Here is an 18,560-nt window from a genome sequence, read left to right on the forward strand (position 1 = left end):
AATTCATAGTTGAAAGATAGCAGCGATGTTCTTCCCTTCAATATTCTGGCCTCATTTTACACTCTCTTTCCAAAGCAGTATGGCCTGAGACCTTTTTGGTATTTGCCCAGGTACCATGCTTGCAGTATTATCTCCCTTTTAAAAGCAGACATGCAATAGCGAGGCCTCCACCCACATTTTAAGCTAAAATAGGGGTGGTAATAATACACACGGTTGCAGTTCACAGTCCATGTGCCACTTGCGTATTTTGTGTTCAGGTGTTCACATTAAAATACAAAAAGGCCCGTAGAAACTGGCCTTAGCGTATTTGGATTAGGCTCTTGAGGCAAAATAATTTCAGACCTTGCATTCACCCTCATTGTTTCTCACACTGGAGAGAAGAGGGCTACAGCTGGGACAGCAATATTCTTAGATACCCATTTAAAATCTCTAGAAGTGGTGTGTATATTATGTGCGTTCTCATCCTCCTCTCATGCAACCCATTAAAAGCACAGGTTTTGCTGGCCAGTGTTTGAAAATAGGTGCAAATGTTATACAATATGCAACTCTGTTTCAGAACAACAATAACAATAAAAAACCCAAGTGAACTATTTATCAGTTTTTCAAGTTTCATCATCCTTGGGTGTATCTTGGAGACAACAGTACAACTTCTTAGAGCGAAGAAGAAAAATTACACGACAGAGTCCTTTCTGGACAGTGTCATTTGAGACTGTAGGTCTGGTGAGATGGAGGGGAGGATTACATTTTTTAAAAATCATGAAAAACAAACCTTGCTTGTACTAGTACATCAGGGTGGGGTAGGAGTGTTCTAACCTACATTCGCCCTTATACAATGGTACCTCGGGTAAGATACACTTCAGGTTACATACACTTCAAGTTACAGACTCCGTTACCCGGAAAAAGTGCTTCAGGTTAAGAACTTTGCTTCAGGATGAGAACAGAAATCGTGCTCCGGTGGCGCAGCGGCAGTGGGAGGCCCCATTAGCTAAAGTGATGCTTCAGGTTAAGAACAGTTTCAGGTTAAGTACAGACCTCGGAGAAAAATTAAGTACTTAACCCGAGGTACCACTGTATACTAGTATACTAGTTGAAGGGAGGCTTTTTTTTTTCATGAGTGAGCATTCAAGATTGTGACATACACCTGAAATCTAAAGTACTACAATTCCAGAAGAACTCTATCTCATGATTTTTCTACATGCACAGAGTAGCCCTTGGTGGATAATGCCAATATTAGGAGTGAAATGCCCCTTTTTCAGGTTCCTGAAAACGAAACACCTTCATTCAGGCCTTCAAATAAGCACATTTATTTACAAATACAATTTACAATGCAATCCTAAACATGCCTACTCATCAGTAAGTCCCATTGAGTTCAACAGCACCAGCTGCCAGGAAAATGGGCATAAGATTGCAGCTTTAGTCAACTAACAAGTTAATTAACAGACAGCTAATTGATTAAGACATCATATGTAAGCTATAGAAATGTCACAATAAATATCAGCACACTTGGCAGCAGAGAAAGAAGCTCACTGCTATTACTTAGGCATTTTGCCAAGATGGGATGGAGAAAGCATTCGCCACCTGTTGGTTACCTGTAGGATGCTCTGGATCTGTGGGAAGTTTAGGACCTGCTTATTGATTTAGAAAGCGATCAGTCTGACACCTATGGGCTACCATCCAGCAACTAGTCCAGGTCACTTCAGACATTACATTGCCAAATTCCTACACTGAAAGCATTTCTATGTAAGAATTAATGGAACACTTTTGGCCTTCTCGGTAGTGGCGCCTGCCCTGTGGAACGTCCTCCCAGCAGATGTCAAGGCAATAAACAACTATTTTACTTTTAAAAGACAACTGAAGGCGGCCCTGTTTAGGGAAGCTTTTAATGTCTGATACTGTATTGTTTTTAATATTTGGTTGGAAGCCGCCCAGAGTGGCTGGGGAAACCCAGCCAGATGGGCGGGGTATACATTAATTATTATTATTATTATTATTATTATTATTATTATTATTAATCATAAGACGCTGCAATCTTAAGTGTATGCACACCAAATACCCATGACTAATCCATGTGTCCTATGATACAATTTACACACAGGTTGCTTGGTAATTGTGTGTGTGTGTGTGTGTGTGTGTGTGTGTGTGTGTGTAGACATGTGCAGCAGTTCTTAAATCCAGATGAAAACCCCATTGATCTGAAAATGGGTTATGCAGGCTTTGCTGACCACAAAAGGATGAATGTTAGCTATAAGTTGCAAACCTCAATTCATGTTTTTTTTTAAATGAAATGAAATGTAGATGAATGACAAAGTTTATAATATTGGATAAGTTGTTTCACTCTGTAGTTGTTTCACTCTGTAGTAAAGGCAGCTGTTCACATATAATGAAAATTATCTTTAAAAAAAAAAAAGCCCAGTGATTCAATTAACCACCCTCCCTACCTTACTTTGTGTTTGTGTGAGAAAGAACTTTTTAGGCTTCCTTTGACATTGACTCTGCCCTAGTTTCTCTTTGATACAACATTGAAAACAAACATCTCTGCCAAAAACATTAATAGTAAAAACAATGGAAAGTAAACATTGAAGGGCTTATACACTTTTAAGCCAATATGAAAAATGCTCCAATATTAGCAAGAGTTAAATCCTGAAGGGAAGAAAAGTAATCTAGCACATGTGATGTTGCATTTTCTCTACAAATATGTAGCCTTGTAATTCTGGGACCAAAACTGACAACAAAATGAGAGAAAATAGCTTTTTCAGGCACACTGTATATCCCTCTGTTCAGAAGAATATTTAATCCACTTGGATCATGTGCTTGGGTTTTCTTAGATCATGCTGAGATAACAACATTCTGCTGTGTCTTGGCACCATAAAACCTCTTGCTTATGAAAATAAAAGAAAAATATAGTCTCGCAGGGAGAATACGTGTTTGAATTTACTTTTTCTATAGTTTAAATATTGAACTCTCAAAAACAATTTTTACACAAATATGCCTCATTCTCTATGAGTCATGGCCAAAACTCTCTTACACCAATATTTTAAACGTGCCAAGTGTACATATACCTTGGCCTACAACATGATGATCCAGTCACAGGCTTGGATCCAACTTTCGCGGGTGTTGAAAAACTGCCAGCACAAAACAGAAAGGCAAAACCCTACCAGCACTGCCACCTAATGGCAGAAAATTAATCCTGCAGCTAAAATCATTCAGAAATAAAATTGCTTAACTCTGTATTGTACTCTGAAAGTCATTCCAACTGGCCATTACAATAACTATGTAACCAGGAACAATGCCCAAGCTTGCTTTTTTCCTCCTTCCATTTTCCTTTTGTGTTGTGCCTTTTAGCTTTAGATTTCAAATCCCTCCTCAAGAGCCAACTTTTCTATGAAGCATTTCTCAAAAGCCCTTTACAGTGGTACCTTAGTTTACGAACTTAATCCATTCTGGAAGTCCATTCTTAAACCAAAGCATTCTTAAACCAAGGCATGCTTTCCCATAGCAGCGGGGGACTCAATTTACAAATGGAACACACTCAACAGGAAGCGAAACATGTTCTGCTTCCAAGGCAAAGTTCACAAACCAAAACACCCTGTTTCTGGTTTTCAGCGTTCTTAATTCAAGTTGTTCATAAACTAAGCTGTTCTTAAATCAAGGTACCATTGTAGTTATTTATTAGATGTGTTGCAACACTTGTGTTCAAGGCAGTTAACTGTAAAATATGGAATAAAATACAAAACAATACTCAAACAGGTAGATAAAACACAAGCACAATCAATAAATAGGACAGGCGACTGAATGAACTGCTACAATTTACAGTGGCCAAGACAGACAGACCCATGCTCTACAAAATGAATGCATATCCTCTCGTTTCCCCCCTGCCTACATTTCCTTTCCCTTCTTCTGGTATTTCCAGTCTCAATTTTTAGATGGTGCGTATCTTCTGGCAGGGTTCTGTAAAGCGCCATATGCATGCATAGCCCTATAAAGCAATAATGGCCACAATGACATTAATAGCCAGTCCACTGACACTTCAGAAACAGCTTTTATAAGTTCTTTAAAAAACAAAACTGTAGTCTAAAACCCCTGGAGGGCATGGGGCTGGGTGGGGACGGCTGGTTTAGGAGCTTGCCAAATATTGCCTGTATGTTTTAAATTGTTTTTAATATTGTTTTAAAAGTTGTAACTTGCCCTGGGACCTTATAGCGAAGGACAGGTAATAAATAAATAAACTCTCGAACCCTATGTAGAAGTTTGCTAATCTGTTTATTGGTGAAAATTGTACTGGTTATTCCTCAACTACTGCAAGTAGCTGTTCATGACCAGCTCCATTAATATTAATATATATATATATATATATATATATATATATATATATATATTTAATTATCAATAAGTGACAAAGAAAAAAGAAAAGAAAACCAATATTGTACAAGCATAGTGAAGTGCACCTGAAAGACATAAAGACTGCGCCCGCCCCCCCCAATTATAAATATGAACATGAACTCTGAAAGCTGACTCGCTGGAAAACGAAGGCTAAGGTTTTGCCAACATTAACAATTAATGCACGTATAATAAGGAATTCCCAACACACAAAACAACTGCAGGACTAATTGTTCAAAGAATGGCAAGTCGAATTAAATATAAATGCTGGCTTGCCCACCCTAAGAAATTAAGTCAGGTAATGCAATGCCAGTTAACTCCTACCAAAGTACTAGTAAGAAATAGAGGAGGGCAAGGACTGCTTATGATGCTATTAAGAGGCATTCCATGAACTTGATACAATTTACCTTAAGAGGATGCTGTGGATCCATGGCACACTCTTTTCTGTCTAAATGCACAGATGCAGAATCAGGGGACAATTAGCATGACTGTATTGGTAAGGATCAGTGTGCATATTCAGAAATTGTGTTTTGAAAAAAAGAAACCAAAAACACCACCATAAATTAATACAAAAAAACAAGAGAGAGCTGGCATGTACACATTACTGAAAGTCACATTTTCAAAGTAATTCAACAGCAAGCAGACACAAGCGTTGTTCCTAAGATGATATATAAAGCAAATATCCATTGGCATACCATCCAAAATAATGTTCCTGTGGCAAGAGCTGCATACTGATCAATCGTGGAAAGCACACTGAATATAAGGCAGACCAGCACTATGAGGAAACTGGAAAAAAAAGAAACAAGAAAAATTAAAATCACTAAAGTATTTCATTAGAAAGCTAGTACTTAAGGCAAAAAAAACTAAACTAAACAGCAAGCACATTTTTGTAAAAAGGCTATCCATACTCCAATATTGAATTGTCCATGAATGGGGAGAAAATGGGAAAGAGGTCTGTAGTTGCTCATTTGTTGCAGGGGAGAAAATAAGAGTTGGGAGAGGAGTGGAGGCCTGATGCTAACACCATGGCTACTTTTGTTGAGCTAGAGAGCAGTGCAGAGTTTGGACAGAATCTCATAATCCATAAGAAATACATTGATGCTACGTCAAAGCCTGACCTACAATTTTTCTTTTTCTTTTTCCTCTTCCAAGAGAGAAACTTCCATTTTCCTGCCTCACTCAGGGCACTTGAAATTTTCTTTAGAATTTCTGTAGATTTTGAGCTCACCTTACTCTTGTCAGACTGAAGAAATGTTTTCCCACTCCTGCTGTAAACATTTTTGTAGCAACCTGCAGCCGACCTACACTTCCTGATCTGAAAAACCTCTATGGGAGGAGTTACTTCCTGATGCTTTCATCCTGGTCCTGGGCTTAGCAGCAAGGCTGCAGAGCGCAGAGCACCGGTGAGATGGTTTGTGGTATGAAAGAAAGGACATTCACAAACACACCTCAACCACCTCACAAAAGTAAGGTAAGTGCAACAGAAAAACCTATCCACCCCGCCCATGAAAATTTCATATTGGCTTTCTACCAAATTGAAGGACAGAGCAGGAACTCGGGACCATGTACAGTGGTACCTCGGGTTATAAACGCTTCAGGTTACAGACGCTTCAGGTTACAGACTCCACTAACCCAGGAATAGTACTTCGGGTTAAGAATTTTGCTTCAGGATGAGAACAGAAATCATGCTCTGGTGGCACGGCAGCAGCAGGAGGCCCCATTAGCTAAAGTGGTACCTCAGGTTAAGAACAGTTTCAAGTTGAGAACGGACGTCCAGAACAAATTAAGTTCTTAACCCGAGGTACCACTGTATTAAGCTTTTCAACAGCAGTCGTAAGACTTTAAAACATTAAAAATGATTCCATGTACTGGTATTTTGTTTTCATCAATGTCCACACAAGTACAAATTCATCTTGCAGCACTTCTCCCACCCGACCCTAGCAAACCCCTTCCATATCTGAGATGCAGGTAACACGCAGGCTGTGCAGTTGCAGCATTTGACATGCTATTGCCAATTCAACCAGCTGCAACAGCTCCTCTCTGAGAACCATAAGCCCACCACACACTGGGCCAACATGGAGCTACTGTGTCTGCTCATCAGACACAGCTGCATGACTGACCATGTAGCAAACAGCCATGGTTGTGGGCTGCTACCTGCGCAATGTAAAAACACAAAATCCCACAATTTCATGCAGTAGCTTTGCGGTAAATTAAGACTTAGCATTTAAACTAGTCATCACATTCAATCAGTGTGTGTGCATTATGCCCCAATCCTGCCATCTTTCTGCTATTATTTGTGCAGAATATAAGAATTACTGTGCATGTCAAACAGTAGATATCCTTTCCCCCCCAATTCTGAACTGGATTTCCTGAAACAGCTCTGAACAATGCAATAATATTTGTACTTTTTAAGAAAACAAGATGCACAAACAGGATACTTGTGCATGTGTGTTTGTGTGTGCCAGGAAAAAGCTGAAATTGTTAATTTGAAACATGCAGCCCCATATTCCCATATTAATTGTTTAATTGTATAACCTCAACTATTTGACAGAAATATTTTTCCCAAAGCCATCTCCCCCAGAGAACAATTGTTTTCTAGATACATGTTTGCATGATTGGTGTCCACATTGTTAGATGTCCTTCTGCATGCAATAGTGTCTTCTACTTATGAAATGACTGTTTTACACTTTTTGCTAGAGTGCTCAATACAAAAGTGAAACTAAAACTAGAAATATTCTTCCGCTTCCATAAGTTTGTAAAAACTATTGCAAAATGGAAGCATGAGGACAGCAATGGAACGTACATATTTCAGCACTACATGAACTCTTGCACAAGTTCGCATTTACAAAAAAAAAGCACTAGCACCTCTTTTCCTTCTTCTAGTGGCTTTTTGGATCCTGTTTAATGCGTATTAATTTTAAAGATTTCTAAACAAAGAGGACATTGATTTGCTTAAAAGTGCAAACATGCATCCATGTTACTAAATAAAACAGAAATGAAGGTGTCTAGAAAGCAACATTTATGGATCATAACACGAATAAAATGGGCAGCATCAAGAATTGCTTTAACATCAAGGTAAAACCACATCTCAGATATCTGAATTTGGTTGTTGCTCCCCCCCCCAAGAAAGTGGGCTATGAAGACCCTTTATGAATTCAACAGCTGATAGAGCAGCTATTAACTGTTGAGCCAAGTAGGAAACTGACCACCAGATGGCAACATCTCAAAGCCTATGACAACTTTCTTCATCAATCAAAATAATACAGAAACACAATTTTTTTTGCCAGTTGACACATTTCTAATGGTCATCTACTCCAGCCCCAGGAAAGAAAGATCCAGTAACTATGATAACCTAATGGAAACAAATTATCCTGCATTGCTTCCAAAAGGAGAGTCCAGATCTTATTTTTTCTATCACCCAATTGACAATTGGTGACCAATAATTTAGACATCTAAGAATGATGTGTTCCCAGAATTAGAAAATATATCTGCAGCACATAATTTAAATGAACAGCCACATATCTATGGGCCAATTCCAATATCACACCAAGCATTCTGATGTTAAAGAAGGTTTGGGAAAGAAGCAGTTTATATCATGTGCATCATGTTTTTACAACTTAGTTTCAAAACCTTCTTTATAAACAGAGGCAACTGAAGTACACAAATGCTTAAAAAGTTGTAATCTGTTTATCTAATGGACAAGAGCTACAGGAAGTCAGAGGATTCACTTACAGCAGCCTTCAGCTGCAGTACCCAGAATATACAATGAATTGTTTTGCATGTCTTTTGGATGCATATTGCAATTTTGTTTAGCTACATATAATTATGTATTTTATATCTATAAAAAATTGTCTGTTCAACGAGACACTTTCTCATGTATCTCTGTTGTAAAATTAGAAATTGGTTGGCATTTTAAAAATACTTGCAGCACCCTGCAACCTGCTCTGCATGTAAAGCTGCCAGAATGTATATTACTTGTGCGATACATACTTTTTGATCAACCGGGCTCAGCTCCCTCCCATAAACTTATCCCTCCCATAAACTTTAAAATGTCTAGCATATCCCACTTTGCTAGTGCATTTATTATTTTTCCCTATTTTACATAGCAACACACACACCTCATCTGGGGTCCATTTCAGTAGTTCCAAAAACATCTGCATACAGAATTGCACAGAAAGACTGCTTCATGATTAGCTTTTGCATGGTTTATAAAACCTAACAATCTAACTTTTGCAGGTTAATTTCCTAACACAGTTCCAAATGTTGCCTTTAAAGACCAAACATGGTCAGAGATCAAGGTATCTGTAGGAATTCCTGTTCCCACATCAATTTGCCTGTGTGTAGTAAGGGTTTTATATGTCAATACTATAAGCTTAAACATGGCCCAGTTTAAGCTTATTGGTATCTAAGTGTAATTGCTTAAAAAAGTGTCACATGCTGGTGACATGTCACTCCACGAAGCAGCTTAGCAGCCACATTTTGTACCAGCTACAACTTCCAGACCAATATTAAGGGAAGCCCCACACAGAATGTATTGCAGAGGTTGAGCCTTAAGGTTATCTATTGTGATCAGGTTATCCAGGTCCAGGAAAAGTCATACCTGGTGTACCAGCCAAAGCTGGCTTAAAGGTACTCCTAGCCACCAAGGACACTTGGCCCTCCGAGGGCAACAATGGACCAAGGAACACCCCAAGCTATGTTACCTGACCCTTCAAAGGGAGTGTAACCCTCTCCAGAACAGGGAATTGACTAGATTCCCTGACTTGAGAAGCACTCACACGGAAGGCTTCCATCTCGCTGGGATTCAGCTTCTGTTCGTTAGGCTTCATTCAACCCCTTACTGTGTCCAGCCATTGGTTCAGCACACGTATAAACACAAGCAACATATTTTAGCCCAGGAAGTTATCTTACAGCATTTAAGATCAAAATTGGGTATCTATTCTACCTCTGTTTTGGAACCCACATTTCACAGAGCACCTCCCTAATCGCTCTGCCAGAGCAGCAGACAAGAATCAATTGCCTCATGGGGCATTTGTGCTTTACATACTCCACCCCAGCTTCAACATCCAGCTTCAGCAACAGAAACCAGGAGCACACGGGGCTCACTATGCTCCCAGCCTTATCATCAGTTGCACCCCACCCACCCAAATGATTGCCAAGGTGATCATCAATGCACTGGAGACTATTTTAAAATCATATGTGCCAGCTCTGGGGCTAGGGTAATGTTGTGTCATCAATGGGGGCATGAATTGTAGGGGTACAGGCTTAATGTGCTCTTCTCCTGAGCCTCCCCATCCTGCCCCAGAGTCTGCCCTGTTTTAGCTGTTCCGCCATGCATTCCACAGAGGTATCTGTCATGGCAGTGGTGCTTCTTGTATTCTGTTAGCGTAGCAAGGCCCAATCTGATAGCCCTTTTGCTCCAGTATGGAAATGTGTCCTGAATATTTTAAAAGGTAGAGGTAAAGGACCCCTGACAGTTAAGTCCAGTCGCAGACGACTCTGGAGTTGCGGCGCTCATCTCGCTTTACAGGCCGAGGGAGCCGGCATTTGTCCGCAGACAGTTTTTCTGGGTCATGTGGCCAGCATGACTAAGCCGCTTCTGGCACAACAGAACAGCGAAACCAGAGCAGCGCATGGAAATGCCATTTACCTTCCCGCCAGAGCAGTACCTATTCATCTATGTGCACTTTTTGACGTGCTTTCAAATTGCTAAGTTGGCAGGAGCTGGGAGCTCATCCCGTCGCGGGGATTCGAACCGCCGACCTTCTGATCTGCAAGCCCAAAAGGCTCAGTGGTTTAGACCACAGTGCCACCCGCGTATTTACTGTATCTTAAATGTTTTCTCTGAAGTAGTTCTCTATATTATATCCCCACCCCACATAAAAAAAGACTTCCTGTGAACAAGGGACAACCAGTAAATGAAAAGGGTAGCACCAATAAAAGTGAAAGACACACACACACTGTGACAAAAAGAATACAATATTTGGTTGCTTTTTTAAAAAAAACACCCACCTGCTATTTTAAAACGAGATAGGAAGCAGTGTGCGTAAGTAATCCAAGGCTGTGTTACTAGTAAAACAGGTTTATCAGAAATGACACAATGCAGCTGATTTCAGGGCTCCAGCAAACTATTATTCTGCTTTGTGCTGTATTTCATTCTACAATTATTTCAAAGCAAGTGAGGTCAAAAGTGCTTTCCTACTTGAACATTTAATTATCTTGACGGCTATTTGTAAACAGCTGTTCAAAATGCCATCATTATATAGTGGTGGTTTAAGTAAAATATCCCCCAGATCTTTCCTTGCACAGAAGGGTATTATCTCAATTAGAACATTAAGCAGAAGCCACAGCCCAGAGATTATAACCCCTGCACCACCTCTCTAGAGGCTGCATATTTCTGGAGTTTTTTCCAGATTTATGGCCAATGCACATTTGAACATCACACAAATCAAGAGGGTGGATGTTATGTCCAGCAAGAACATGCAGCTGCAAGATCTGCAGACCATGCAATTAACTTGAGGATCACGTTGTTTGGTTAAAAGTTCTGCGTTAGCAGAGTCTGTAACCTGAAGCGTATGTAACCTGAAGCATATGTAACCCGAGGTACCACTGTACACATTACTTGCTCCTAGTGTATTTGTGGCAGATAAGAAGTACTCAGAAAGTGATTTATTTAAAAATGCTTTTTTACATCTGTGAACACCTTTGGTCAAGGCTGCATCAATTGCTAACAAATGTAAGCAAACTTCTAGGTTTTTGAAGACATTTTATTTATGTATAAGATTCTCCATTTTCCTGTAGATTCAAAATATTGCTCGTGTCCATTCAAATACCAGCTGAAGGGCACTTAAAGGATTCTTGAAATGAAAAATGTACCCATATGAAATTGCTATTTAGTAGTACAGGCAGAAGAGCAAACAATGTTGCTTTGGCATATATATAAAACAAGGTAACATCTGTCACTCTGCTTCATAATATACACAATGACCAATTTGTCCAACTTCAATATGTGTGATTATGACAGGGAGCAAACATCAGTTTCTGGACCCAATACTACTAGACAAGCAGTACACAACAGTGTGAATGCCTACACTAGGAGAATACTTGTGAAAGCCTAATATTCATTCTGCTCTGTATCCAACGACATACTGAGAACTGCTTAGTGTCTGCAAAGTGCTGCATGGTCCTCTGGTGAAAAACAAAAGCTAAGCTTTGGTGTCTTTATGACATCACTTACAAATGGGGGTCAAGTACTATTCTCCGATTTCTGGACGGAGAGTACAGCCTTGTCTGGGGTTCATTCATATTGCATGGTGCATAAGCAGCATCTTAGACACCAGGGCAGTTCAGCTGCTCATCAATTAAAAAGGTAGGCACGGTTAAGTCTCTTTTCCACATTTTATAAAGTGCCATACATATATGCAACACTGTTTTTAAATGCGGAATAGATAATAGCGCTGAAGCAAAACACTTCACAAAAGTTATTTTCCACAGGCTGACCCTACACAATTTGCCAGCATGTTTTATTATAACCACTCCCTCTTCTACCTTTTACTTCTAGTAAAAGGCAAAAATGGCACAAAGGTTTCAGCGGTCACAGAAAGAAGTGAACTTCGCTAAATGCAGGTTGGACAATGGCAGCACATTCAAACCTGATTATGTCTTACAACAAGAGCCAAGTCTGAACACAAAAGGCAAGTTAACTGCCCACACGTGATGGCCAAATTCAGCCTATACTAAAAGTCTGAAATAATAAGAAACTTCTAGTGTCATTCTACTACAGAAAACTTGCACCTGTGCAAACAAATTCTACTCTTTTCCCCCCAGGATACATGTAGAGGAGGAGAAAACCAACATATTGAGCAATTGCCAAATGGAAAGCTATCATAGTGGGGAAGCGAAACTCGATGAAAGAAGGGAGGGAGCTAACAAAGGGATCCAAGGAGAAAATAATTTGCGAACCTAAAATGCATTTTCACAAAATCACAGAATTGGGAGTTTCTGAGGGGGAGAGTGGGGAGCGGTGGTGCTGAACTCTTCCCCTGTTAGCCACGTTCCTCCTCCAAGTCATATATCAGCTACTTTTCATCCCACGGGGGATAGTGAATGCTGTGACATCTGCCTGAGTATTAAATATTGTACCTTCACCTAGGACTAGCCCAAGGTATTTTGCTGCTTGAGGCAAAACAGAAAATGATGTCCCACTGCCACCAATACCACCTAAGGCAATTAGAGGCAGCCCAGGGAAGCCCTGGCACACTGAAGGTGGCATGGGAGAAAAAAGGCCAGAGAGGAGTAGGTGGGGGAGCAGTGGCAGTGGTGGCAGCCCCACACTTCCTAGGCAGCGCCAAGCAGTGTGCTCCTCATGGGCCTTCTGAGAAGTGGAGGAAGAGGAAGAGGCGAGTCTCAGCTAGCGGGCAAGCAGGTGTCTCCAAGGTGGTGGTGGCTCCTATCCATAGCCAAAGGAGGAGCAGCGAAGGCATGCCACTGCCTCAGTGAGGCTAATGGGCCGTCTGGACCTCGCTTCAGCTGTGCTGAACCTGTTTGTTTGTAAATAAAGGCTAATATTATGAAATAGCAGTAAGCCTCCAGTGACCTCATTTCAAGGGAAACCAAACCCAGATAAGGGCTGCTCCTCTGGAGCATCACACAGAGAATTGGGGTGCACCTACTTAACAATATAGAGACATCAACAAACCAATTACACTGGCATTCATTTATGAAACAATACTAGAATACACATCTGTGCATGTGCTAGATGTGGGCCAATAAACTGAAGCTGAATCCAAACAAGACTGAGATGCTGTTAGTGAGTAGTTCCTCTGACCAGCTGAGTGGTGTGCAGTGTACTGTAGATGGAGCCACACTCCCTCTGAAGGAGCAGGTTCATAGCTAGGGGGTTCTTCCAGATCCGTTGCTGTCACTTGAGGTGCAGGTCATCTCAGTGGTGCAAAGTATATCAGCATAGGTTATGGCACAACTACAACCCTGGTTAACTTGACTACAGTCATCTATGCTTTGGTAACCTCAATACTGAACTATCGCAATGCACTTTACACTGGGCTGCCTTTGATGACTGTTCAGAAGCTTCAATTAGTACAGAATGTAGATGTGCAACTGCTGACAGGTTCAAAGTGAACCTGCCACTTAACACCATTTCTGTTACAACTACGCTGCCTGCCTGCATGCTTCTGAGCCCAATTCAAAGTGATGGCTTTGCCTTACAGCTCGGGACCCCAACATCTTCTAGAATGCCTCCCCTGATATGAATATACCCAGACCCTTAGAGCTTCTTTTGGGGCTCTTTTCCAGATTTCCAGGTCTAAGGGAAGCTCAGAGGGTGATGACAAAGGAGAGTGAGGTCCCCACTCTCAGGGTCTGCCTGGTGCCTTCATTGACATATTTCATTAACAATCTTAGGATTTCCCCCAGGTTTTGATAGATCAAGATCATGCTGTTTTGTCATTAGTGTGCTGCCAGAGCTTCCAGTGGCTGTAATGGGGGTTGTTTTGTTCTGTTTTTATGGTATAATTTATTTATATTCATGTTCTGAATGTGCTATAAGTCACTTGGAGACCTTTGGGTAACAAGTGACTAAAAGTCAAATAAAGAAACAAATAAATAATAGCAGCTGTCAACCTGAAGATGACTTTTCTGCACCATTAGGTCACTGACTGTGTTTGGTGGTCAGTGTAATGCACTATGCGGGTTGCTGTTTTTTAATAACAAATGTGGAACATTTTCTCCCCCCCCCTCTCTCTCTGGATTAAAATAAGAGTCTTGTTTCACATTTCTCTTTCCCCAATAACTGAAAAATTTACCATAAAAGACTCTTGAAGCCTTCAGTACAGTGGTTTTCAACCGGTGTGCTGTGGTACACTGGGGTGCTTTGAATGATGGTCAGGGGTGCCCTCTTTCCTTCCCACCCCCCTCTGATACCCTCTCATGTCTCTGCCTCCCAAAGGTGTGTACAGCTGTTTGTGCAGCAGTCCTGGCTACAAGCGCCACAGGTGAGTGATGCCTCTAGGGCTGGTGAGGGGGTGCTTGTTGCCAGGAGGTGGGGCAGTCTCGGAATAAGCAAGCAAGCAGGCAAGGGAGCGCAGCCAGCCAGTCCACCAGCTCTTGCTGTTGGGAATGGACAGACAATTCCCAGGCCCCTGTGAGGCAGTGTGAGGAGGCACCTCTCCTTGGGGCAGGGGGGCACCTCAGAGACCAGGGGCAGCAGCTGCAGCTGCCCAGAAGACTCCCAAGGAGAGGGGAGAGGAGGCTGAGGGAACACTCCACAAGGGAGGTTGTTCAAGAAAGGGTGAGAGACTGATAGCTCTGCAGGCAAGGGGTGACATAACTGGGCTCCTGAGCCCCACAGGAGTGCTGCAGAAACCATGTCAAGGGAGTCCTGGACTCAAAAAGGTTGAAAACCTCTGCCTTAGATCCTCCAACTGTTAGCCGCCTCGCCCACAGTCACAAACTGTGAAATGGTTGACAGTCCATGCAGTTTATGTTCTGAGTAGGTTTCATGAATTGAAAGAGCACACATATTAAGCCCATTTAAGAAGTTTGTGGATGAGGAAGGCATTGCTAACCTGCCCCTGGATAATCAAATTGTCATGTGCATGCTGTCAGCAAAGACAAGATACCAGTTTCAGTCTGAGTTCAAAGACCCCGACATTAAGCTACTACTTCAGAGTGTATATTTAGATAGTGTTGAGAGAATGTATTGAAATGTATCAAGAACAAATGTCTGAACAACACATGTTCTTGATGTAACTAATTATGCTTTAAGATATTAACTTTCCCAGCTATTCCTGCAGGTTTCCAAAATATGCAAAATGTTAATATTCAAATCAGCTGTTAAGACTATAGCAGATCATAGATCAATAATGTCAGAAGCAAGCACATCAAGGCTATGCCTGCACAAGCTGTCACTTGGCATCCTTGTATTGAAGCTGGGGCTCAACTAAGTTGTTACAGGTGCAGAACAAGGTCTACTTCTGCAACAGGACTTTCCCCCTTGCCTCACCACATGAACCCTAAAGTCCTCCTTGGAGGGGTTAGGAGGAGGCCTGCATTCTTACCCTTCTGGAGCTTAAAATCTCCTTCTGTGCTCTCTGCCTTGCTTACTGGCACTAGTTCTGTGATGCTCTCGCAAGATCTCATGGGAGCTGTGCAAGTTCCTGTGAGATTTTGCCCAACCACCTCCAGAGCTGATGTGCTGAAAGGGCCTTGGCCGGTAAGCAAGGCAGAGAGCTTGAAAACTCTTTTGTGCACTGGGAAAACTCTGTGTGCATTTAATTAGCACAATCTAATCCAGCTGGCCTTCAACTACACTAGGTTGAAACTGCACAAGTTAAATGCCCGTAAGATGCGACCGTACTATACAAATTGCAACAACCTATACGCAGCCTCTCTTCTGCCAGGCTAACAGTAAGGGCCACACAATAAGGCTGCTATTGTAAAAGGTTCCATGTGTGTCTACTTAACGTATATGTAAGCTCTGCTTATCACTGACAGTAATTTTTGCATCATATTGCCATTCAGCTCCCACCTTACAGTTCTCTCCTTTATATGCCTGCCAACTGAGATTTCACTTCATGCATCTGGCAAAGCTTATGTCATAATAGATTTGCTGGTCTTGAAAAAAGAGACATCACACATACTTTTGTAAACCAAGAAATCTTTAATAAAAATATATATTTATAAGGAGCAACAATGCTCTTTAACTGTTTTTGCTGCAAGAGGTTAACACAACTACCCCTCAGAAATGTCTATGGCAAGGATGGAGTTGTAATTCCAGTTGCAACTAGACAACTCCATAGTGCACAGGAGGCAACCACAGAGAACAAGCAGGAGAAGGGTTCACCCCCATGCAAGAACTATGATCCCGCCACAGAATACTCCTTACAACCTGAGCTGTAGGACCTCCCTCCCATTCTACTACCTAGAACATTTCCTTGGCCTCATCCCAGGACCAGGGACACTAGCAAATAATGGTACCAGCATCTGGGATACTGCTGTTGCAGCATTCAAGGCAGCAGGAGAGGGCAGAAGCATGGCACAGCAGTTTTCATTATAATTCAGTTCAAAGAAGAATTTGGGGTGGAGAAGGGAGTTTGATGCATATGGAGGCAAACATGAAATGTTCAGCAATTTCATATTTTGAATCAAAAAGTTGCAGATTTCAGTAATATCAGCCATGCCATTAAATGGACACCCATGTGCTAAATAGCCATTTCCTTTGTGCATTAACCTTTTGTATAACAAGCTAAGGTTGTGTTCTCCTCTTTGTCCTGAAAAAGATTGGCAGCAAGTTTGGAAAGTTACATAGCCAGTAACTTTCAGAACAGCAAGATAAATGATAAGGTGCAGCTGACAATATGACATAGCAATATAGTACTGTATTAAATTTCTCTTCTTTGAGAGAAGAAAAGGCTAAGGCAGAGCTTTCCAAACATGCATCATTTTGCAACATGGTAATTCAGTTTTAAAAGCAAACTGGAGGTTAAACTAGCCCCTTTCCAGCCCGAGGAAGAGTGTGGGGATCATTCACGCAACACACCTACACACTGCAGCTGACACACTAACATCACAACATACATTTTGAAAAGCTCTGGGCTAAGGAGTAAATCCCACACAAATTCAGAGTGGAATCCCTAACGCCTCCTTCTGCTTTCCTTTGGGCCACAATAGCGAGTCCATACACACTGCCCAGGCTTGCACCCCAGAGACGTCACTTCAGCAAAAACAATGAAAAAGGCAGCAGTTATGAGTTACCGCTCTTGGCAGCCACAGCGAACACTGATTCTCCAGTGGTTTGACTTTGTCCCCAGAGGCACACTCCACGGTCTTTCAAGACAGAGGGATGCCAACAAATTCCCCTTCCACACAAAGGCCAACCTCAGATGATCAGATGCTTAGAGGCAAGTGTGGCAATTTGCCAGGTGATAGTATTCATGCAATGCTGTGGCATGCTACAGACACAGTATTATGCATGTTACATAATTATGCCAAATGGAAGGGGTGGATTATTTAAACAACAGCTTTACCCCTTAATATTTACAGAAAGTTCATTGGTTGGGAAAGGGCCAATGGTAGAGCATATGCCTTGTATGCAGACGGTCCCAGGTTCAATCCCCAGCATCTCCAGGTGGGGCTAGGAGATATTCCGGCCTGAAACCATAGAGATTTGCTCCCAGTTAGTGTAGACACTGGTTTTTAACTGGTGAATTGGGATCTACTAGTGAGTCACGGACTGATCTAAAGTGGGTTGCAACAGGGGACAGGATCACTACCACCATGCAAATATATGGCAAAATGAATGTTTGGGTTAAAAGTGGATTCCAGGGTCTGAAAAGATTGAAGATACCTAGTGAGCTATATGGACCAATGGTCTGACTCAGTATAAGACAGCTTCCTAGTTGCCACTACTGTGGTTTTTGTCAAGTTACCCAGCAATCTGTAGTAACAATCCATTTCATAACTTAGATGGTCCTGTACAGAGACTTTATTGGTTTCATGTTTCTACAGAGTAGCCCAAAGTTATACCTGATCCCCTTTTTCAAACACTGGTACTATACTTCCCCACACCATCAGTTACCATAGCATGTTTCTGCTGTAAGACCAATATATTTTTGTGCCTGAAATGGTCACTCCAAATGGCTCCCCTCTCTATTAAACAAAAAACCCATGGTAAAATCAGCTGACAATTTCTGTCTCTTTTCAAAGCTCAGCATCTGCTTACAGAGACAGGCTTCCCCTCTTCTAACTCAAGGCAGAGGTAAACCTTAAGCTTTAGTTCACAATAACATAAGAAGCGTCCTGCTGAATTAGAAGAAGGCTCATCTGGTCCAGTGTTCCATCTACCAGGTGCCTATGGGGGAAACCTCACTAACAGGACATTAGTACAATAGCACTCTACAGCTCACGTTTCTCAGTTCACTCACTGTTGACTTCTCAAGTGAATTCAGTGGGAATGTTTGGGACAAGAATCAACACAAACAAAACTGCCCAAGCTGCAGTGGCTTGCGAATCTCCTAATGGAATGCTTTAAGCCCATTACAACACCGTCTAGAAATGTTTCCTTTTATAAATGTGCTTATTTGTATCAATGGTATACTGCAAAAGAGTAAACTTCTTTTGCATGTGCCAGAACAGGATTCTAATATTATACCATTATAACATCCCAA

At 41.5% G+C, this 18,560-nt stretch overlaps 1 protein-coding gene across 3 annotated transcripts in view; it reads right to left on the reverse strand.

Annotated features, from left to right (window-relative positions):
- Positions 1–18,560, reverse strand: part of KCNQ1 (potassium voltage-gated channel subfamily Q member 1) — a 299,981-nt gene that overhangs the window by 253,992 nt on the left and 27,429 nt on the right. For all 3 annotated transcript variants that reach the window (XM_079987211.1, XM_079987212.1, XM_079987213.1), the window contains exon 2: positions 5,073–5,163. In XM_079987211.1, coding sequence (XP_079843337.1) covers positions 5,073–5,163 — 91 coding nt within the window. The remainder of the gene's footprint in view (positions 1–5,072; positions 5,164–18,560) is intronic.

Source organism: Podarcis cretensis (assembly GCF_951804945.1).
Source record: "Podarcis cretensis genome assembly, chromosome: 1".
Lineage (NCBI taxonomy): Eukaryota > Metazoa > Chordata > Lepidosauria > Squamata > Lacertidae > Podarcis > Podarcis cretensis.